Genomic DNA, 24,284 nt, shown 5'->3' with positions numbered 1-24,284 from the left:
GTTTTAATCACAAAACTACGTGCAAAAAAGTTCTAAATATGCTACTGTATAATAGCTGCTAATACGTCGATAATCCAAGAAACAATAAAATAATTATTTGATTAGCTACTTATTAAAGAACTTTTCTGTTCAATATTGACATTCCCTGTGACATCATACTATCCCCACAATTTTTACTCCGACCATGCAGTCGTTCACGCAGGGAACACTATACCCTTAGGTCTAAATATAGGGGTGTAGTAGATCTAAAGCTAGATCCCAAAGCAACATTTAAAAGAATTGGTTAGTAATAATTCTGACTACATTAGATTGACACAGAATAAGATTCAATCAGGCCTTGTTTCCATTTTGTACTAATACACAATAACACACTGAGAAAGGCTATGTGATAATATGAAAAAAAAAAAAAAAAAAAAAAACAGTATCACGTAACGGTTTCAACACAATAACTGTGTCTTCATCAGATTTCCACTCCTTCTGGCTGCTTGGGAGTTGGTCATCACTTATATACTTTATGTAAGTGATATAAGTGATGACCAACTCCCAAGCAGCCAGAAGGAGTGGAAGTCTAATGAAGACAGTTATTGTGTTGAAACCGTTACGTGATACTTTTTTTTTCTTTCTTGTGCATATTATCACATAGCCTTGTTCAGTGTGTTATTGTGTATTAGGATAAGATTCACTAGGAGAGAGCATTTATTTCTGTGACTTTAAACCTTCTTGTTGATATTTGAAAACTTTTTAAGAATTTTTTTTCAAAAACCAGATGAGTCTTTTATGAAACCGGATTCAGTTTTAAAACTGGTACGGCTTTCTATTAAAACTTCGGTTTTTTTTTTTTTTTTTTTTTTTTTTTTTTTGTAAGTAAGTAAGTAAGTAAGTATAACAAGAACAAATACAAGTTTCAGTAAAATGCCACAACTGTTCTGAAGAAAACGGTTTTGGTGAAAACCGAATCGTTTTTTTTTTTTAAAGAAAATGAAACCGGTTTTGAAGATAACAGAGATGTCAGTTTTTCTAGAAACCGGTTTCCAGTTTTTATAGAAAAACTGATTCTGCCCATACTTAGATATAGTATATAGTATTTGAAGCAATAATTAAAAATAAAAATGAGACAAACCTTTACGCTTGTAAAGATAAAGATAATTTTTGTATTTAACTTGATAATTATTGTTTGTATTTGTGCTTAATGTAATGTCTGTGGTTCAACCACGTGTAATATTAACGTAAAAGATTAATATTTCTGTCAGTCCTACATGATGCTTAGTGTACGATCTAAGACTGATGTTCTGTGGTGATTCATGTATTACTGATAGGATGAATTATTGAAAAAGGTTTTGTTAATTTAAACTACTATTGGTGTTTCCTGAGCTCTAATACAAATTCAGAGCTGCCACACAACTTCACGCTGCATGCATGGTTTACACCAGAGTGTATATAAAAACAAAATTTGACGAATACATTAATAATACATTCACTGTTAGAACATACGGAATACATTACATGAGAAATGTAATGCTAACTTTTTGTATTTCTAGAAGCTGAAATAGTTTCCAATATTTCGGATATATAATCGAGACTCCATTTTCAAGCACTATAGAGCTTAAAACATACAGTGCGTTAAAAAAAGTCGATCCGCGCGTGATTGTGGAAAAGAGATACATAGAAACACTCCACTGGGTGTCGCGGTGGCTTAGTGGTAGAGCTTTCTCCTTTGGTACATGGAGTCCCAGGTTCGATCCCAGCTCGCGCCAATTCAACTTTGGGGTGGACAAACACCGTGTGCGTGGGTTTCCTCGGGGGTTCTCCCGTTTCCTCCCATTTTCTTCATTCCACTGTTGCATTCATTTCTCATCATCACCGTCTCCTTTAGCCTATCCGGTATAGCCGTGGGATATAAAACTCGAAGATTGCATCTCATTTTTATTTCGGAAACACTCCACTGCGTAAATATTGAGAATGGGTATGTTAGCTTGAAGGCACAGGTCTTGTACATTTTTGCGAATATTTGAAGTAAAGATTAGTGAAAAATTGGATTACCTTACATGTGATAGGTCCCTCAGTATTTTGATAGTTTTAGGCTGATCCTGATACTGTTCAGCGAATACTGTTGAACCCCTTTTTAGTGAGTTGTGTTTCGTATGTTCTCGATATTTGTTGCTCCATTGTTAACATTGTAACACACACCTGTATTGCTCGATACTCAGCAGAACTGTTGTCATCGGCCTTAGAGCACAAGTAGTTACAATGTAATGCAATGTACGTCTTTGTTGAGATGAAAGTTGAAGTGTAGCTTCGTTCCTATTTGTATCGGACATTTGCATAACCTAACATATAAACTCATATTGTAACTACTTGTAGAACGTGAGTTCTTGTCATGCGTATTACTATAATATCAATGGATATTTAAATTTCTGTACAAAGTAATGTATTTTTACGAGGTAACTTATTTTTAAACTGTAGCCCCCACACACTAGTTGGTTGTTCACAAAAAATTAGGATATTAAATAAGAATAGAAAATTGGAAATTTAAAAAGTAATGAATAAATATAAATGGCAAATGTATTGTCGACTCGTCAATATGTGTAATTCTGCAATATTATTTGCATTTAATGAGGCATTGTATTCCCACTTCTTTTCGAGTATTTGTCGAATAGTAAATGTCTGGTCAATAGTTGATAGATTTCGCCTAAATCCGCACTGATAATCTCCTGCATATGGGGTCAATCTTGCTAATAGAATGTTTGAGAGTATTTTACAGAATGTTGACAGAAAAGAAATGCCACGATAATTGTTACAATCTTTGTTCCATAATATTTCCCCTCCAGCTAAAATTAACTCAGCCGGAATTTCGTCTACACCCGGAGATTTGTGTTTCTGTGATTTCTTTATAGCGATAACATACATATATATATATATATATATATATATATATATATATATATATACAGAGGGTTGATTAATTCGTGTGTTAATTTCATTTGTTCACTGTGCAAAAGTGGCATGAGGTAAAGCCGTACAATTTGGTGTAACTTTAGACGAAGGACATAAGTTTCGTTTCGCCATAGAAGCGTGTCACTTGTACTAAAGATTGAAGAGATATAGGGTCAAAGGTCAAATTTCGATTTTTTTCATTATGGGATTGCAATGGTAAATTCTGAAAGAGCCTGAAAAACGTAAATCGAAGTGATAACAAAGAAAAAGCTGTATGGTATGATTCTATGTCGCAAGCCGACCAAATATGCGTCAATTAAGTGTCATGGTCAGAGGGCACTGTCAGATCAAGGTCGCAGGTCACCTTGAGAACCCATTTGAATACACTGAAAACAACGCAATGTCCGTACATCATCATGTCAAATTGTAAAATAACTGCAAATAATTTTGCGTTGTTGGTTCGTATTTTAAAATAACAATTTCAAGTATGTAATGAGTCAAAAGTAAACGGAACGTACTTTACTATACTTATTATTTGTATTATACTATATAGTATATATAGTATACTATGAATGTTCATTATAAAAAATGTAACTGAAAGCTAGCTATACGCATCAACTATCGTCCATATTACTTACAATAGTCCTCATGCATTTTTTCAATAACTCTGTAAAGCGCTTAAGATGTATTTCTATTTTCTGCTGAGGCAAACCTGCAGAGATACCAGTTGACATGTTGCGACTAGTAGTATGCAGTTAAGTGCAGTTAGCAAAACACTGTTAACCATGTTTTCCAAGCTCAAAACCTACCTGATAAGTGCGGGATCGTTTATGCAGGAGAGGTAAAGTGCACTGTACCTTGGGACGGGATGTAAATCTTGTCACAAGGCTTCTAACAAGTATGTGTTACTTCTAAATGGTTCCATCGCTGTGACGCATCTCGAGCTACGCACGACGATTTAACATTGTAAGAAGACTGCAGATAAGGGAATGGATTTCAGTAAAGAACAAAGCAAGAAAAGGTGTAAGTAGACTCCAATCTAGATGACATGAACTATAAACTTATGTTTATACATGTTAGTTAAGACTATTATTCAATCTTCCGTTATGTTGTTTATTAATTCCATATTTATCGGCAGTTTGTCAAAATACATGTTCTGCTGCATATAATTACATAGTATAAAATCCATGGTATTTCATAACCTTTGTATTTATTCATTAATTTTCTTGAACCATATTTCATAATATATAAATAAATAAATAAATAAATATATATATATATATATATATATATATATACTTAACAAGCAGAACTACATTCATAAGCATTAAATACACTTCTTATAAGTTACTAAACAGACATATCGGAGATACATATTTTTGATTTGACTTCACAGAGATACGACGAAAGTTAGTTGCTTGGAGCAGAATCAGTTAAAATTAGTAAGTCATATTAAAGTAATTCATAGCTACAATATTAAACATTAAACACACGTTGTTTCAAAATTACTTGAAACAGATGTTATATCAGAATATCGTGACAAATTATGGCAAATAAATATTATTTTCGATAGAATTAGAATAAATTATTGGCGAGTAATACTCATAAAATTATTTAACTTCTATCTTTTTAAGAATCACGGAGTAAAATCATATCAACAACTTTCTTCTATTTATTAAAAGAGAACGAAATTGGCTCAGAATTTTAAGTAATTCTTGGCCAATACCTTGAAACAAGGTGCAAATAAAGTATAAGTCGGTTGAACCGGATTTGTGAAAGTCATAATAACGTGATTCAAACATGAATAAACACGAAATAAAAGACAATCTGTAACGTCCCGTTACAAAAGGCTTCCAGAACTTACATTTTCAGTTCGAAACGATAGGTCTTCTGGGTAAAGAATGCATAGACCGTATTTTCATGTGAGTACGTTTCATTATCTTGCTTATATTTGCTCAGTTTGCTCTTTAAGGTCCCTTCTTCGGATTTCTTCCATTATAATGTTTATAAGCCAACGCAGAACATAACCATTGTAAGGTTCAGTTGTAGCTCATGTCTTGGGAAAGTACCGGGAACAAATTATGCTGGAATTGCTGGCGAAAATACGCCGTGCTTGACACATTCATTCTAATGGAAAATTTTTGTGGCAACTCTGAAATTGTATTAGAATTTTAAAGCAGTGATATTACATTGTCATCAATTCACTTCTTATAATGTATCAATTGTTTCTTTAACCTAATCCTAATGAAGTATGATTTTTATTTATCTTATCAGCCGAGATAAAGCCGAACTGAACGACTTAATGTGTGAAGAATGGCTAAATATACTCCTACAACATGCAGGCTTAATGTCACAGGAAGAGGCCCTAACAAGAGTCAACGAGCCCTTTGATTTTGATGGTAAGTTATTTACCGATTTATAGATTTGCCGGGAAGTATATTTGTTTTTACACGAGGAACAGGGGAGAGGAGATTTGAAAAAACGAAATCGTAAGATGAGTGTGTTGAATATTGATTTCCCTCACGCAAAAAAAGGTTAGTTTTGACCAATACCTAGTTCTGTGGATCCTCCTGTACTTCGTAGTAGCTTCAGGTCACCTGTAAAAATGTCTAGATACCTTAAGGGCAGGACACATATCTCGCATGGTAAGTACGCGCGGGTTATATAGAGAATAAATCCTTTATCGGAAATAGTAGTTAAAACTATAATACAAAGAATCTTACTGGGGATCTACGACCCTGACTGGATAAAGTTGATGTAGTACAAAAAACCACTGACGAGATTTTGAATTTGCGGATTTTTTTTTTTTTTTTTTTTTTTTCCTATTTCAAATCCATAATAATAAGATATTTTCTAATTCCAGTAGTGTTGGCTTGTCCCAATATCATCTTTCTATAGAAGTAAAAATTGGGGGATATCCCCACTGTTTCCGACTTACAAATTGCGAAAACGACCGATAACATGCAAGTTATCGCAACGTGCTGGAAGTTTTAGTCCGAAATCTTTTACAAGGACAGACTCGTGGAGTTTGTACTGAAGTACAGTTCCTGCAAAACATGAAACGTAAAATGTCAGTCATGTCAAACTTTTTTACTTATCAGCTCCAAGTTGCTCTTTATAAAGAATAGTACTAGAAGTTTCTTGTCGATAGAAATGGTAACTAGCAGACCATTTCAACTGAAGATAATATGCTTATTGTACTTTTTTGGAAAAACAAGATGCAAATCTATGTTTATTGATAATTTCATTAGCTCCATGTCTTCACGTGTACTATTCATTCCGTGAAGCTGATAGTACGGCATGGAGTGGATAAACCTTATTTTTATTAATTGAAGATACTTTCTATTGAAAATATTAATGGGTAAGGGAATCTTTTTTCACATTTAAGAGAAATCGTTTTAACGAATGTAAGCTACTGCTTTTTACGGTTTTCGTTATATGTTGGGACAAAATTAATTTTGTTGAATACAAACAAACTATTTGCTGAGCAAAACAATATATTCACATAAAAACTACATACGTGTTACAGTTTCGCCAACTAACATTTTGGCTTCATCAGACACTATGAGATACATGAGAAACGTGAAGTCTTATATACACACAATATTTGAGACATCTTGCTTCTGATTGGCTCCTGGCAGCAGCCAATCCCCTTCAAGTATTCTAATTTGTATTTCCCTTTACCGAGGCTTCCTATCTGTTGTAAATTACACACACACGTAAAAAGGGCGATCTTAGCACAACTAATCTAAACTAACAAATAATTGACATAAATAATTAAATAATTATATAAATATATATAAAACACATAAATAAATAAATATATAAATAAACAGATAAACATACAATTACACATACGCTTAAAAAGACGACACACACATACAGTATATACACATATACAATACAACCACATATATATCTATATATAAATATACCATTACATATATACATATATACACACACGTATATAACTAATATGGACTAATAAATACATAAACACGTGTGAGACAATCAATATATATACAACAACCATAATAGATATGTGTGTTCAACCCTTATACTTTAAGCTTTTTTTTAACAACCTATTCCATTCCACTGTTGGTCGATGATCAGTCCTGAGTTCCAGTTCATAGCTTTATTACCCTCCATTTCTATAAACCGTGCCTCCTTCCATTTCCTAACTATGCTTCTTTCTTCCTGGCCTAGAATTTTTACTTCATTCCAATTAACTGAATGTCCCGTGTCTCTTACGTGTTTGTAGACCGCATTTTTGTTCCTTTCTAGCCTAACGTCATCCTTATGTTGTCTTATGCGCTCTCTTAGTCTCTTTCCAGTTTCCCCAATATAACACATATCACACTCGCCGCACTGTATTTTATAAATCACTCCTTTTTTCTCCATCATTACTCCTTGTTCTTCTTCTGTCTTCTTCCTTCTTTTTTCCTTTATTACTTCCAGAAGCCTCTTGCTCCCTTTTCTGTAAGTTGAGATGCCCCTCATCTTCTTAAGCATTCTTTTAATGATTTCTGTTTCTTCTCCCAAACTTTCTATCCCCCACCACATTTTTCTTCTTTCTTCTTTTCCTCCTTCACTTTGCTCTCTTTCTCGGCTTCTTTCTTTTTTTCTTCGTTTTTCTTCTCCCATCTCCTTCTGTATTTTAGCCTCTTTCTATTGTATCCATTATTCTCCAGCTGCTTATGGAATGACTGTATAGTCTGTCCCGCCTTGTCTCTTTCACTGGTTATTTGCTTAATTCTATTCTCCATGTTAATGATGAAATTCCTCTTGGTCGAGTAATCTAAGAGATCAATGGTATCAAAAAAGTTGCGCGTCGGGAAACTATTGCCACGCCAGAAGTGGTGTAGATTACTCGACTAAGAGGAATTTCATCATTAACATGGAGAATAGAATTAAGCAAATAACCAGTGAAAGAGACAAGGCGGGACAGACTATACAGTCATTCCATAAGCAGCTGGAGAATAATGGATACAATAGAAAGAGGCTAAAATACAGAAGGAGATGGGAGAAGAAAAACGAAGAAAAAGAAGAAAGAAGCCGAGAAGGAGAGCAAAGTGAAGGAGGAAAAGAAGAAAGAAGAAAAATGTGGTGGGGGATAGAAAGTTTGGGAGAAGAAACAGAAATCATTAAAAGAATGCTTAAGAAGATGAGGGGCATCTCAACTTACAGAAAAGGGAGCAAGAGGCTTCTGGAAGTAATAAAGGAAAAAAGAAGGAAGAAGACAGAAGAAGAACAAGGAGTAATGATGGAGAAAAAAGGAGTGATTTATAAAATTCAGTGCGGCGAGTGTGATATGTGTTATATTGGGGAAACTGGAAAGAGACTAAGAGAGCGCATAAGACAACATAAGGATGACGTTAGGCTAGAAAGGAACAAAAATGCGGTCTACAAACACGTAAGAGACACGGGACATTCAGTTAATTGGAATGAAGTAAAAATTCTAGGCCAGGAAGAAAGAAGCATAGTTAGGAAATGGAAGGAGGCACGGTTTATAGAAATGGAGGGTAATAAAGCTATGAACTGGAACTCAGGACTGATCATCGACCAACAGTGGAATGGAATAGGTTGTTAAAAAAAGCTTAAAGTATAAGGGTTGAACACACATATCTATTATGGTTGTTGTATATATATTGATTGTCTCACACGTGTTTATGTATTTATTAGTCCATATTAGTTATATACGTGTGTGTATATATGTATATATGTAATGGTATATTTATATATAGATATATATGTGGTTGTATTGTATATGTGTATATACTGTATGTGTGTGTCGTCTTTTTAAGCGTATGTGTAATTGTATGTTTATCTGTTTATTTATATATTTATTTATTTATGTGTTTTATATATATTTATATAATTATTTAATTATTTATGTCAATTATTTGTTAGTTTAGATTAGTTGTGCTAAGATCGTCCTTTTTACGTGTGTGTGTAATTTACAACAGATAGGAAGCCTCGGTATAGGGAAATGCAAATTAGAATACTTGAAGGGGATTGGATGCTGCCAGGAGCCAATCAGAAGCAAGATGTCTCAGCTCTTGTGTTCACGTTTCTCATGTATCTCATAGTGTCTGAAGCCAAAATGTTAGTTGGCGAAACTGTAACACGCATGTAGTTTTTTATGTGAATATATTGTTTTGCTCAGCAAATAGTTTGTTTGTGTTTAAGTATATACAAAGCAAAACTTCTACTTATGGAAAATATTAATTTTGTTGGTAAATTTAATGCAACTATTTGGTCTAGGAATTAATTCGTGCGGTTGGTACGCACACATTGAAGCTGTAGTACAAACACAAAACACATAAATACCGTAAGAAAAATATTGTCCATCGCTAGCCACCACTTTCGCCCATTTGTCAGGCAATGTACGGATTCCGTGGCGAAAGAAGTCCTCATCCTTGGAAGCGATCCAGTCAAAGACCCATGTTTCGATATCTTCTGAAGAAGTAAACCGCTGTCCAATCAAATCGTTGTTCATGAAATCGAACAAGTTGTAGTCCGAAGGAGCAACGTCTGGTGAATACGGCGGGTGGGGTAAAACTTCCCATCCGACATTTTCTAAATAGGTTTTGACCGGTTTTGCGACATGTGGGCGAGCGTTATCATGTTGAACAATAAGTTTATCATGTCTGTTCTCCCATTCTGGTCGTGTTCTGGCCAGAGCTTGCTTCAAACGCATTAATTGTCATCGATAACGTTCTCCATTCATAGTTTCACCCGGTTGCAGCAGTTCATAGTACACCACACCTTTCATATCCCACCATATGCACAGCATAACCTTTGCACAGTGAATATCTCGTTTTGGTTGTGATGGACCTGGTTCACCTGGTTTCACCCAGGCCTTTTTTCGTTTAGGGTTCTCGTAATGGATCCACTTCTCATCACCCGTAATAATTCGATGCAGAAACCCCTTTCTGCTCTGTCGTTGAAGCAGCAATTCGCAAATGGTTTTTCGTCTTTCAACGTCTCTGTCTTTCAATTCATGTGGAACCCAATGTGACATCTTTTGAATCATTCCCATGGCTTTCAAGCGTTTGGGGACTGTTGTTTGATCAACGCCTAATGCTGCTGCAAGTTGTTCCTGCGTTTGTCACGAATCCTGCTCGAGCAATGCTGTCAATTCTTCGTCTTGAAATTTTTTTGGCTGTCCAGCTCGCTCTTGGTCTGCCAAGCCGAAATCACCTTTTCTAAACCGTGCAAACCACTTCTGACACGTTCGCTCAGCTAGAGCATGGTCACCATACACTTCCACCAAAATACGATGACTTTCAGTCGCACTTTTCCGCATGTTAAAGTAATGCAGCAGGACACCCCGCAAAAACACTTTATCAGGCACAAATTGCGCCATGTTCACTTAACTACAAACTGGTGTTGTTGACGCTTTAATCCACTGCCCTATACTACGAACGATACGCGATGACAGGGGTTTGCAACACATGTGTGGATACACGGAACTGTGGGACGCTCCGTTCGTTGCGCCATCTCTTGTCCAACCGCACGAATTAATTCCTAGACCAAATAACATGGAGTGCGTTATTCACTTTTGGAATTAGGTGCCGCAAGTTTGAATCCTACATAAGTTCATTCCTGATCTCGTGGTTCGAAATCCACGTTAAACTGTAGATTCCGTCCTTATTATCTTTGAGTAGGGTTGGCAAAAACGATAGTTTTTATTGAAAAAAAAAAAAAAAAACAAAAAAACACGTTTTTTTTTGTTTAAACCAGTTTTTTTTTTTTTTTTTTTTTTTTATAATTAATTTGCTCTATGTATTTATTTATATTACATATGGACAGATATAAGTTTGTTTCGCCTTGGTGTTACAACAGGATTATGCTGGAAGAAACACCGAAGCTTGAAGCGGAATTCAAACCGCTTTTCGATGCGATGAGTCTGCCGACTCACTCACGAAGGACTCCTGATAAAAATACGTTGTACTGATCTCTACATAGGCCTACTTGTTAATATAATTGTCAAGAGTCATTTCAGAAGAACAAAAAGATAAACAGTCACACAAGTAAAACCATTATACAGAATTATATATAAATCGGGAAACTCCCGTCTTAGCCATTGGGAAAATCCTATTATTACTTTGAATGTATTTGCATGTAAAATTTTAAGGTCAACGTATCATAATCAGTACGCTAAAACTTAGGTATTAAATTACAAATTTAGTATGTAGATACATTCAATAAAATTAAAACAAAGTCCAATTCAAGCCAGTGTTGGAAGTTACATAGGTAGTTAATAAATTTTGCCAATTTCTTCAATATATTTAAGCAACTTTGGCTTCTTTATAAATGAACAGGCATTCAGGCAAGCGGAAATATATAATTTGGTTTCGTTTCGTATGTTTAGGCTTAACATCCTTATGAAATACCAAGACACTTGAAAGAAGGGTTGTTGTTCGACGAAGAATTGAACATTGAACACGGGACCCCATGATTAAAAGATGAAAAGTAGATAAAACTAATGTAGATGATTTTATATGTGAAAACGTTACCATGAAGTTAACATGATTTAAAGCATTTTTCGGTTTCTTTTCTTTTTTTTTTTTTTTTTTTTTTGTTTAAACTTTTTTTTTTTTTTTTTTTTTTAATAGCTGGTTTAAACCAGCCAACCCTGTCTTTGAGCTCATTTAGGTCTAATCAACAGAGAAGAGGTAATAGCATTGACATTGATAGCCCTCCACTAAGCCCAGATTTTAATATAAACGAAGTTCTACCTTAGGATGCTCATCACAATCAACCATTATCTGAACACAGTCTTTTTAATTCTGAACCTAGTGTACGTGTCATGGTACCAGTATACAATGTAAGATATTTTCAATCGTATATTCAAATACAAGGTTTGGTGCGATACAAGACCTATAATAATTAAGTTTGTTGATTTATTTAAATTCTTGTTTATTACTGTTGCCAGATAATCATCTTTATACCTGTGTTGGAGGGGCACTGTTTCATTTCCAATTATTGCTCTTTCAGACCTCTGTGCCCGCTAGGGTCTCTGTTTATACACCGAATAACAATAACCTAATTTGTTTACTGTTTACAGGTCTGAGCAAGGATCTCAATACGATTTGGTTTCATTTTCAGAAATCGGAAACTTCTGTTAAATGTAACTTCCTCTATTTATCTCATTTGAGTTGCGTGCGCGTCTTCGGCGTTGGAACTCTTGTTCCAGTCTCAACGGGAGTTCATGTCGGATTCCATGTTAAGCTGTAGTTCCACATCTCATATAGTCTCGCTGCCGAAAGGGACACTAAAATCAAATCAATTACCTCATTTGAGGAAAATTTCATAAAAGTTTGTATCATAGACTTTCGTATAGGAAAATAAGGAGTAGATTTGGATTCGAGCCGTTATACACTAGTTTGGGTTGAAAATTTCATATTTCCGATGTTGATTGTGAATTAATCCATGCCTCTCTGTAGATCTTTTGAGTGAAAGGATCTAGGAATGTTATTCTTGGAACCTTGTGTACCTAGCGGAAAATCATATGAAACAATATCTGTTTACTTCATAAAGATTTAATATATATATATATATATATATATATATATATATATATATATATATATATATATATATATTTATTTATTTATTTATTATTTGGATACTTACATATAAACTTTCCAAGTACCAGGGAAAGAGTTACAGCTAGAAGTCATGTAAAAAGAAAGATAACAAAAGAATTCTTGTTCAGAATAGAATAAAGAGGTCCAATCCTCTAATCCAGCGTTTCTCAACCCTCTTTCCTTTGGGACAAAGCAAAGTACGTTTAAAATTTTCGCGATACCCCTACATGTGATTTTTTTCCTATGTAGATGCAAAAAAGGAAACACACAAAAATACATACAATACGGTTTTTTTTTTTTTTTTTTTTTTAAATTACGGAAGACTTTGAGATACAAATCTCAAAGACTCATGAATAGAAACATAATATTATTAACATAAAAGAAACTTATGACTTTTAAGCAGGAATATGAGAAAGAAATATTACCATCAGAAATATAAGACATCAAACTTAAAATCTCGCGACACACCTGACACGTATTCGCGACAAATGTGTTTTGACACAGCGGTTGAGAAAGGCTGCTCTAATCAATATGGAAGTAAAACTAATTTCTAGATACTAAAATAGTGATTTTTTTAGTGTTTTATAACACCCTTGGCACTCGTCAAGCTTAGAATTGTAGCAAATGGTTTGTTTACGAAGTACAGCTTAAACCAATACGCTGTATATAACTTGAATCATTCGTGTTGAATCAATAGCATATCATACATCGAGGTTTAGAATAACGTGAAATTCTATGGGATATCTTTTCAGTGATGTTGGAGGCGCAGAAATGTTTATGTAACTTAATTTATAACAGTCAGACTGCCCAGAAAATTTGTGCGAAGAATCACGCAGTGGAGGGTGTAGTGTTGAGGCTAAGAACATACAGAGATCCAGAACTTCCACATGATATAAAGTATTTTGACATGAAGATGTTGTTTCTTATCACAGCTCTGTGTGTTGATGTCCGGTAAGTATTTTCATAAGTTCATATGTCCTTCTGTCAGCGAAGCTTGAAATTAATTGTGGTAGACCTAATCTTAGATTTATTTGAAGACGAATTTAATTTTCATATTAATGATATAAGTGTACGAAAGATCAGAAAATTACGGAACTAAATGCTTTTGTAAATAATTATGAAGTAATTGAATTTGTAACACGCTGTAAAGCATTAATACTATTATAGTCTGTGAATTTGTTCTATGTTCTGAGGATAGGTGTGCTTACATAATTATTGCGTTCTTATTGTAGTAAGCTGGCACAGACAATTTCTTTCTTATTTCCTAATTTCCAAAATTTCCAGAACTTTTGGAACCCCGATTTGGGGTAGTCATTTTTCTGTATGTGGCTTTATCTCTTGTCCACGGGCATGTAGATTAAACAACACGGCAAAAATCCTGATATAAAATCTAAGGAAACTTTAAAGATGGCGCCCAGTACGACTCAGAAAATAGACAGCATTCTCTCTCCGTGTTGTTATTCATGAAGAAATGTACTTCCAGTAGGATCCAGTAACTCGAAGGCGCATCCGCTATGTCAGTATGGACAAACTTAAACTTGTATCAGACAGAGACTTATTGTGTAGAAATGAAGTATATATTACTCGCTGTTAGAGCTTATAGCTCATGTTAAAGTTCATCACAGCTGATACGTAGGGTGATCGGCAATCGAACTGACAACAGACAATTAAAGGACTATTAATCACATTTATTTTTCTCTCTGAGATCATCACTCCCACTAATCAGGATTGGAGCTGGGTTAGTAACTTATTGCCTAGAAATGGAAAACGGACCATTGATAATTCTCAGGCATGTGAAAGAGACATTTTTTTTGTCTGAAGCGTGTCAATGTGTAAACAATTCACAGACTTACACACGTACGCATGTATTTAACTTACCATTAAAGATAACTCTAGTTTGAACTATACAATTTTTTCTTTATGTAATAGGCTACGGTGTCTCAGTGGTAGAGTATTCACCTCCAGTGCATGGGGTCCTTGGTTCGATCCCAGCTCGCGCCAAGTGAGCTTCGTGGTGGATAAACACCGTGGTGGACTTTCTTAGGGTTCTCCTATTTCCTCCCACTTTCTTCATTTCACCATTTCATTCATTTCTCATCATCACCGTCTCCTTTAGCCTAGCTGGCATAACCGTAGGACGTTTCAGTTCATTTTTCTTTTTGTGCCTCTCACAAACATCTCCAAACTAAAGACATTTAAAATATTTTTATAGTTTAGCATAATAATTACAATGCACGAACTAGTCTCTAGGTTCCACAGCTATACAGACGGTAACAATAGAATATGGTTGAGATGGGCATGTTGTAATGGAGACTCACTCGGGCTCAGTTGCATTATACTCATTGGATCTCACGCTCTCTAATTGCAAAGGCTCAGACTTGAATTCAATCAAGCTAGGGCTCGCTATCCTCAAAAAGGCTTGCTTATAAGTTCATTGGGCTCGAGCTCACGGTCCTCAGTTAAGCTTCCACGCGCTCAGCAACTTCATTGGGGTTGATGCTGGCTCCAATTAGCGCTATCCACTTACAGGGCTATACTCACACAGGCTTGATCTCAGCTATTTAGCCCGAACTTGCGAGTTGAGACAAATCTGCTACTGTATGCTAGAGATTGATATTTCGGTATGTCGATCGATATTTTTCAAATATCGGAATATCAGTATCAAAATTTTACTTTTTGACATTTGATATCACTATATTTTTTCGATACATGGATTGTGATCCGATATTTTATCGATATCCAAATCCGGATATCCCGACAGGAGTTGACTTCGTGACTGACGTTTCATTGCAGAACAAGGACAAAATTTAAAATGTATTGTAACGTAGGAAATTTACAGTATTGTATCACTCGATTCCCTACCCAACTTAATAGCTATTTTGTTTGTTACCGTTCGTGACACTGGTGTCCTTGCTATCCCATATTCCAATATCCCTGTCAAGTCCCCTGATGCTGCAACGATGGACTTTTGTGCTTTTGATGGACTTTTGTGCTTTTGGGTTATTGAATCGAGCTGTTTCCCGCCGTCGTCCGCGTTCACTACAGTCGTTTAGGAAAGTTTGCAAGCATGAGTGGTTAAAACTGAATCAGATGTCTCTCAACAATAGATGCCTCCTCCAATAGAAACTCTGGTGTCGGACTATTGTCTAGAGCCAGGATTGGCATATAGAATACAACTGTTGGTGGTAACATGGCTTTACGCTCTGGAGTGGGTGTTCCAAAATCGTCTTCATAAACGTGGACCTACTTCTGTATGTTGCATCTAATCTGTACAAATTAGTGAAGAAAAAAGCCATGAACGTATTATTATTAACTATGTTTCTTTAAATGATATAAAATGACATGTTAATTATTTTTGTAATTATTTCCAGACCGAAATTGAAAGAAGAGTATCATGGGCTGACGTATCTGATGGAAGTTCTAGATCTTATTCTGAAAGAACCCACCGAAGAATGTGGACATAGAGAATATGAGAGGGGCGCGACGCCCAATGACTATCAAGCAGGCCAAATTGTGCTGACGGTAAGTACTCATGTAACAGTTTGAAAATAACTATTTTGTAAATAGAATAGATATTATGTGATTAATAGAGATAGATCTTCAACATTCCCGGACAGTGACAATGGTAATCTTGAAGTGAACGTTTCACCAATGGATGTTTTTTCTAGCACAAATCCTGTAAGAAATCAACGTTACAGAAGCAAATCAAACTGAACTATCTTCCTATGAGTGGATTTCTTTACACTAGAAATAACATTTCATGGAACGTTGTTCTAGGTTTTCTTCGTTTTACATTAGTGCTGCTCTCTCATGAAACCGATATATTCTATTTCTATGCCAGAAACTCCTCAAAGCTTACCAGAAAGTTAAGTTGAAAATGATTATGTAATAAAATAGTACTTTAAAATAATGATAATAATAATAATAATAATAATAATAATAATAATAATAATAATAATAATAGGGGAAATTATACGATAGTCAGTACCTTCAGAAACGAACAAAACATTTACACAACGGTCATTCTATGACAAATTAAGTAAGTTACTTACAAGTTAGTGGGTTGCCAATTCTAACAACAAACAATTGGGTTAAGTTTAGCGTCCCTTTACAGCCCCGAGGCTATAAGAGACTGTAACCTGCAATTTAAGGTGAAATCCGATCCCAGTGTTGTCTTACCGGAAATCGAACTTGAGATTCCGTGCATCAAAGGTTCTTGCACTAGACTAACAGGGGGAATAATTCGAACAAGAGTTTACTTTCTTGTAACACTGATAGAAGTTAGACACAGGAAAGAGACAGGGTGATGTAATAATACAAGAAATTTTCCATTACATAATGACAAGGATGAATTTTAAGTTTACAAGATAGGACGATTTTTAACTTACATTAAGGTTACAGATATAGAGCACAACGTCGGTGACTTCATATTTTTTTTAAACGTGTATTCTTTGCATACCATAACGTACTATAAGGCCTAACGCAGGACACGCACTAAATATATATATTTGTTTCAGGATCAACATGTTGATTTGGCGTGTGAAGTATTAAAGGTTCTGTTTAACTTGACGGTGAAGTCTAGTTCCCATAATGCAGGAGTTGATGAAGAAGAAGAAGCCCATTTCTTAAGGATGGTATCCATCCTTCGAGATTTGTTGCTCTGTGGTACACAGAGCCGAGAGAAACAAGATGAGCTTCAAACGTAAGTTAAAAATATTATATATTAATTTGTTTGTTTATTTTATTTTATTTATTTATTTATTTTTTTTTTACAGATCCGTATCAGTTTAATAGAAATACCTGCAAAAAGTGCAACTTGTTGGATTAATATCACCCATTGTTCGCCCTCAGAAGAGCTCTGATGCGACATGAAATAAGAATAGTCATAGAGGTCGTGAATGGTAGCAAGTGGAATATTTCACCATTTCGCACGCAATGTATCACTTAATTCCATGAGAGAGGATAGAGGGGGAAATTGGCGCCAGATTCGTGTCTCCAAAACAGACCGGGGAGGGGGGGCAGGGGAGGTGTTCAACTTCATCTCGATTTTGCTAAAACCACACCGCAACAGCTCCAGCTGCGTGAATGAATGCATTATCATCGTGGAATATTGCATCATTGCCTGGAAACATCTGGACCGTATTAATGTACGTGGTCGCCTAAAATAACTACATAATCACGGGCAGTGACATGATCAGTAAGCGTCAGGATAGAATCTACTGAAAACCAGGATATTAGGACCAATAACTTCACAGAACCGTTGCCATGTTTCATGCCTGGGCGGATACGGTGCGGATCATTGTGCTTGTTTGTGCATCCCACACAATTTCAGTATAAACCCTGTATTAGTTCACCGAAAGATTAGTTCGGTTTGTTTCTTAATGTAAATATGTGTAATCACCTTAATCTTTCATCATTTAATGCCATTTCTATAGTTGAATGTAAATTCTGTGTTCTTCTATTCCAGACATACGATCAACTTGTTGATGTGTATGCCAAAGAATTGTTACGAAGAATTGATAGTACCTATTTCCAAAGACTTACGAGACATACCAAAGGATTTGGAATATGAAGGAATGAACATGGAAGCTATTGCAGTTCTTCTGAATTTTCTGAATCGGAAATTAGAAGGATCTCAGGTAGTGTATAGATTTTCTTACGATACATCTTTATAACAATGTGTGATTCTCCTTTTAGGTAAAGAATTAATGTATAAATGTAATTTGTTTATATATATATATATATATATATATGTATAATATATCGGGTGAGTGAAAAAGTCCTGCATCATCCTTTAATTTGAAAACAGTGCAAGGGAGACTAATGATACGTGGGATATGGGTAACGGATAACGGCTTACTATATACGAGCACTCGTATTTGTAGTATGCATCATAGCAATGATCTTTAAAATAAACATCTTCTATTTAACTGCAAAATTTCAGACGCCAAGGGGTCATGTAACATAATCATTTATTCAGGAGTACAATATACAGTTTATTTTTACTTACCGGCATTTGTTCAGGAGTTATTGACTGTTAAAGTTCATGTGGCGTCATGTAATGGGTTGTTCTTTTGTCGATCCAGGTGATGCAACATAGCACTGACCCTACGAGAATGAGAATTGAAGTTGTTCTAATAAGTAGGGAGTACAGTGTCACGATCGGAGCAAAGAATTTCAGTGGCGGCATCCAAATAGAGAAAGTATCGCACATTCTAGTTTTGCTAGTATTGCAGAACGTTCAGGATGACAGGAGAACCAGTACCGACGAGGAAGTAGTAACGGCATCGTTAGGAGTATTTTCTCCTAAGACAACCGACGTGAAACAGTACGAGTCTGACCACTGGAGAAGGGTTGTGATTGGGGAAAACCGGATGGTGTTAACGGTACAGCGTTCACTCTGTAACAGGAGGACTATTGAGTATAATGGATTCCCTTTGAGGGAAGAACTCCGTCATAACTGAATAACTAGCGATTATGTATTCGGTGCGGGAGATCGGGTTCGATTCTCCGTATGAGTTTGTGGTTCGGATCCCACGATGAACTGTAGGTCTACATGTCATGGTTTTGATGGAAAACTGGGACGTTAAACTCGTAACAAATAAATAAATCCGGTCAAGAAACCAAGCAACAAGTGTTGCGGAAAACGTGGTATGCTTGTCGTACAGCTCCTCCCCCTTCACTTAGTCCCTGCTGGTCGGATTATGCAAGAAATGTGTAATTATGGGGCCATTACTCAGGTATTGCTTGTACACAGCGGGTCACTATTTAATCACAGCACTTGCATTGACTACTCGCTGATTAATATTAATCTCATAGCGGGGCCGCGGTGGCTCAGTGGTAGAGCGTTCACCTCTAGTGCATGGGGTCCCGGGTTCAAACCCTGCTTTCGCCAAGTGAACTTTGTGGTGGACAAACACCGTGTGCGTGGGGTTTCTCGGGTTCTCCCGTTTCCTCCCACTTTTCATTCCACCATTTCATTCATTTCTCATAATCACCGTCTCCTTTAGCCTAACCGGCATAACCGTGGGACGTAAAACTCAAAGATTTCATTTCATTTCATTAATCTCATAGCGACAACAAAAAATTTGAACATACTAAAATATCCTCTTTTCCCTAACACGTTCCCTAGTTATATCCACTGGTTTTACACGTAGCTTTACAAATATCAAGGTCACTACAGGATCTCACTGGTTATGTTTTTGCTGTTTTGTTTCTTATAGCTATCGCGACACCATTCTTGTCCTTAACGCTGCCCAAATAGAATATTGTGTATTTTCTCGACACTATTTCACCTTTTCTTACCATCGTACTTCACTCAAACCTGCTATGTTTACTTTACATTTATCTATTCCCACTTTTACATTTTCAAGTTTACTAGCACGTCGTAAAGTTTGTACGTCCCAGGTTCCTACGTTGAAATGAAAGTTGTTATTTTTTCTTTGATGATTCTTCCCGGAGAACTCCCAACCCGAAGATCCGAACTGGAAACTAATTTACTTCAGGAAGTACCACTAGTGTGTTTACCTCCTCCTTCGTCCCACCTGGGAAAGAATAATACGATTGTGTTCCCATTTCCTTTTCACATCTCCATGCCGTTGACCACCTTGTGGTCCATCCGCCTTTTAGGACAGTTACCCCTCCTAAGGACAATTAAATGTCCTGACCTTTAACCGCTCATGTGCCCTCCGAGGAGGCCGTCGGCACCTGATGGAGGTTGACTCCTTGAACCAGGAGTCAGTCGGTTCCCACTTACGTAAGCCGCCTTAGACGTTACCTGGTTTCTCCCGCGAGGATATAGATTTGGATTTGCCTTTCGTTTAGGATAAGACACGAAGGAATTACTCAAACCTCTTCAATACTTTTAAAAAGTGCATTTCTACTATGAGCTATTATTAAGTTCATATTTTTATCTCGTAATTGATATCTTTAAAAGCGTATAATTCCACAATTATGGATGGAAAATAAAATGTGTGAATACTTTCCCTAGTTTTGTTATAATTTAAAATATTATCCCTCCTCGCTGGCCTAGTGGCTAGCGCGTGTGCTTTTGGTGCATGTGATCTGAGTTTAGTTTCTATTAGGAGGTCATAAAAAATTTGAACACACTACGTTGGTTTGAATTTCACCTTAAACTATGTGTTCACGACTCATACTGTCTTAGTACTGAAAAAGAACGCTAAACTTCAACACACAAACAACACAATATTTACCTAGGTATATAGGTATTGATGAAAGGGGAAACAACCGATTTTTTTCAACACACCAGATCCTTTGTAGATGTGAATTCTCTAACGCCTACAGAGTGAAAAAGTGACCGAGGACCTAGACTCGAGCCCGAGACTGGACTGGACTCTTTGAGTCCAGTCGGTCACTTTTTCACTCTTTGTGCGTTAGAGAATTCACATCTACAGAAGATCTGGTGTGTGAAAAAATCGGTTGTTTCCTGTTTCATTAATATCTATATGAAATTTCAACCGTCTTATGTGCTTATGGACACAGGGATTGTCAAAGCACAGCAGTGGTCTGTGATACAACCCACGTAGTCCGAGTGAAGAGCACCGATTTCGAGAAAGAGTGGCTGATCTGGGTGGCGTAGTGGTCAACGCATCGGCGCGGTATGCTGGAGTTCCCGGGTTCGAGTCTCCGGTCCAGTTAGTCACTTTTTCACTCTTTGTACGTTTTAACAAGATGTTTATTGTGCCTGCATATACTACTCAGGACGAAAGGATTTTTTTTTTTTTTTTTTTTAAAGTAAAGATGTTCGAACCAGAAACACTGATTGAGCACAATAAAAGTGTATAATAAAGTGTTTTTCTTCTTTTTTTTCGCAGCCGTTTAAATCCCAGAAGGAATCTTTGTCTCCTATTTTGACGGTGCTTGTTGCATGTGCGAGAAATCACCGTGTGATGAGAAAGTACATGCGTCTTCAAATACTCCCTCCGTTAACTGATGTCATGAACCGACCAGAGGAAGGTAGCACTCTTCGGAACAGACTATGTCGCTTATTGACGACGCCAGTGTCTCAAGTAAAAGATATAGTGGAAGATTTTATATTTGTACTCTGTAAAGAGAATTGTAAGTATTACATTTTAATCATACCATGTAAATAGAATAGAGTATTGCGTATCTAGTATCAGTGACTTACCTTGTAAACGTCTATGTTTTATAAATTAATAATCATATTATTCCAACGGATGACTTGCGTCTTTATCAATTGTAATGATTAAACTTTCGTTCCAATCACGTCACATCTTGTGGTTTAAGTTTATACCTCCTAAGAGCCTGCCTTACTGAAAATAATGCAAAATTTATCATCTTTCTTTTGCTTGTTTTTCATAAGTGAAAGGAGATAATGAAATGTAACTTATCACAGTCGTAGATAATGTTATTCTGCAACAGAAAATGGGAGCCGCGGTGACTCAGTGGTAGAGCGTTCACCTCTGATGCTTGGGGTCCCGGGTTCGATCCCAGCCCTCGCCAAGTGAACTTTGTAGTGGACAAACGGCGTGTGCGTGGGTTTTCTCGAGGTTCTCCCGTTTCCTCCAATTTTCTTTATTTCACCATTTCATTCATTACTCATCATCACCGTCTCCTTTAGCCTAACCGGCATAACCGTGGGACGTAAAACTCAAAGATTTCATTTTTTTCTGCAACAGAAAATATGAACCTGAAGAATTTTCAGTGTTGCCATCCATAGAAATTACAGTGTTGCCAGAATAACACTTTCCTCCAAAATCTAAGTTAAGGCAGCGACTAGAGGAACGAACTCAACTGCATTTGATTACGTATCATGTTGTCTTGGAATCCTGTAAACTACATTTTAAATAATAGTTGTATTTATGTTGTAATAAACAAAATAGTTTTAACATACAGTTATTAAAATTAAATAATGATGTTACTTAAAAAATTGCATAAAGAGCAATTATTTTTATTTTTCGCAAAGTCGGGTCAGCGCAATCGAGAAAGCTCTTTATTCAGGTTTACAACTATTATTTGCAAAGAACATTACTTTGTGCATCGTACGTTGAAATCAGCCTCGGGAACAAATGTTAGGTACCTTAAAAGAAAACAAAAAAACGACAATGAGGGTTAGTTTCATAAAGAGTGGCACGATTTGCAGTTTATGCAATATGATTTGGGAACTGTTATTATTCTGGTTTGTAACTATTATTTAAGGATTATAGTATTGTACTTCATATATTGGAATCAGTTTCCTGGTGGCATGAACATACGGTTGAAAAAAAAAATCGGCAATGAGTGACAGCTTCCCATGTACCCCATTATAAAATTTGCAATATTTTTGTACTCTTCACTGTGGTGCTTTTTCCATTCCGTAAGTTTCTCTTCTTTCCCGAAGGATTTGCCATCACCCAGACTTCAATGATTGCACCCAGACTTGGAATTAGTTTCAAATTTTATTTTCCATCGAAATCCATCAGGAAGGATTCCCTTGGTCAGACTGTAGAGGGACCAAAGTCCTTAATTCTCTGCAAAAGCTGAAAGTGATTGAACTCCACTTCAACTTTCGGTTTCAATATTGATCTGTATACAGTAAAAACAGTAAAACAAACAAACAAACAAACAAACAAAAATAAAATAGATTTAGCGATTTACAATCACTCTTAACCCCCTATTCAAACCGGCAGTGAGGGGAGCGCGGTGGCTCAGTGGTAGAGCGGTTACCTCCGATGCTTGGGGTCCCTGGTTTGATCCCAGCTCGCGCCGTGTGGACTTTGTGGTGAACAAACACCGTGCTCGTGGGTTTTCTCGGGGTTCTCCCGTTTCCTCCCATTTTCTTCATTCCACCATTTCATTCATTTCTCATCACCGTCTCCTTTAGCCTAACCGGCATAACTGTGGGATGTAAAACAGATTTCCCTTTTCAAACCCGCAGTGGCAGAAAATTAACCACTTTCAGTTTTAACGCTGATCTCTGTAGAGTAAAACCAGTAATAAATAGAATGCGTTTCTGACAACCAGTTAAGCGTCCCAGGAATGCATATGTCATCTCTCCTCTAATCTCTCTGTACTGAAACCAGAAGTTGTGGAAATCTCCTACCACTTCTACTTTCAGTGTTATTGAGAAAATATCACGCCATACAAACTAAACTCTCTCACGCGATGTACACTTGACGTTGCTAAGTGTTACCTCTACTTCGGTTTTATTTTAGATTATCCTTCAATTTCATAATACCTAGGTATTTTACTGAGAGTGGAGTTCGAGTACTCGTAGTGTAGTGCTTTGTGCTTCTTGTCTATTGTTGAATACTTACTATATTAAATACACAAATAAAATACGAAGACTGATGGAAAAGTTTCTGCACGTTACTACTAACAGTGGCGCTAATGTTCCGCTATTATAATATCCGAAAAAATATGTTTCTATGTTTAAATTATCTTTGATCGTTAGTTAAGCCTGTTCAGTTATTTTGCATAGCAGTTTGACGAGTTTTTTTTTTTTTTTTTTGGGGGGGGGGGGTAAGAAATGGAAGTTTCTCGTGAACACTTTCAGACAATGGTATTTCATAATTGCAAATATAGTTTACAATGAAACAATGCATTGAGTGACATCATTTGGCTTTTGGGGATGAAGCACCATCCAATAGGATTGTGTACAATTGGGTTTCCTAATTCCAACATGCTCGCACATTTCTCAGTGATGAATTTCCGTTAAGGTCGTCTGTCTATTCGCATGTGTTTCTGTCTGTAATGTTGATGTTGTGCATGAAGTGTTTAAGACAGCATATGTCA

The 24,284-nt window shown here is 36.2% G+C and overlaps 1 protein-coding gene across 1 annotated transcript in view; it reads left to right on the top strand.

The window, feature by feature from the left end:
- ric8a (ric8 guanine nucleotide exchange factor A) overlaps positions 1-24,284 on the top strand; it is a 47,634-nt gene that overhangs the window by 4,216 nt on the left and 19,134 nt on the right. The window contains exons 3-8 of the mRNA XM_081737801.1: positions 5,209-5,333; positions 13,283-13,481; positions 15,902-16,052; positions 17,048-17,232; positions 17,998-18,169; positions 21,365-21,608. Of these exons, the coding sequence (XP_081593927.1) occupies positions 5,209-5,333; positions 13,283-13,481; positions 15,902-16,052; positions 17,048-17,232; positions 17,998-18,169; positions 21,365-21,608 (1,076 nt within the window). The remainder of the gene's footprint in view (positions 1-5,208; positions 5,334-13,282; positions 13,482-15,901; positions 16,053-17,047; positions 17,233-17,997; positions 18,170-21,364; positions 21,609-24,284) is intronic.

Source organism: Thermobia domestica, chromosome 14 (genome assembly GCF_964235325.1).
Source record: "Thermobia domestica chromosome 14, izTheDome1.hap1.1, whole genome shotgun sequence".
NCBI lineage: Eukaryota > Metazoa > Arthropoda > Insecta > Zygentoma > Lepismatidae > Thermobia > Thermobia domestica.
This window is presented reverse-complemented; position numbering and strand designations above follow the sequence as displayed.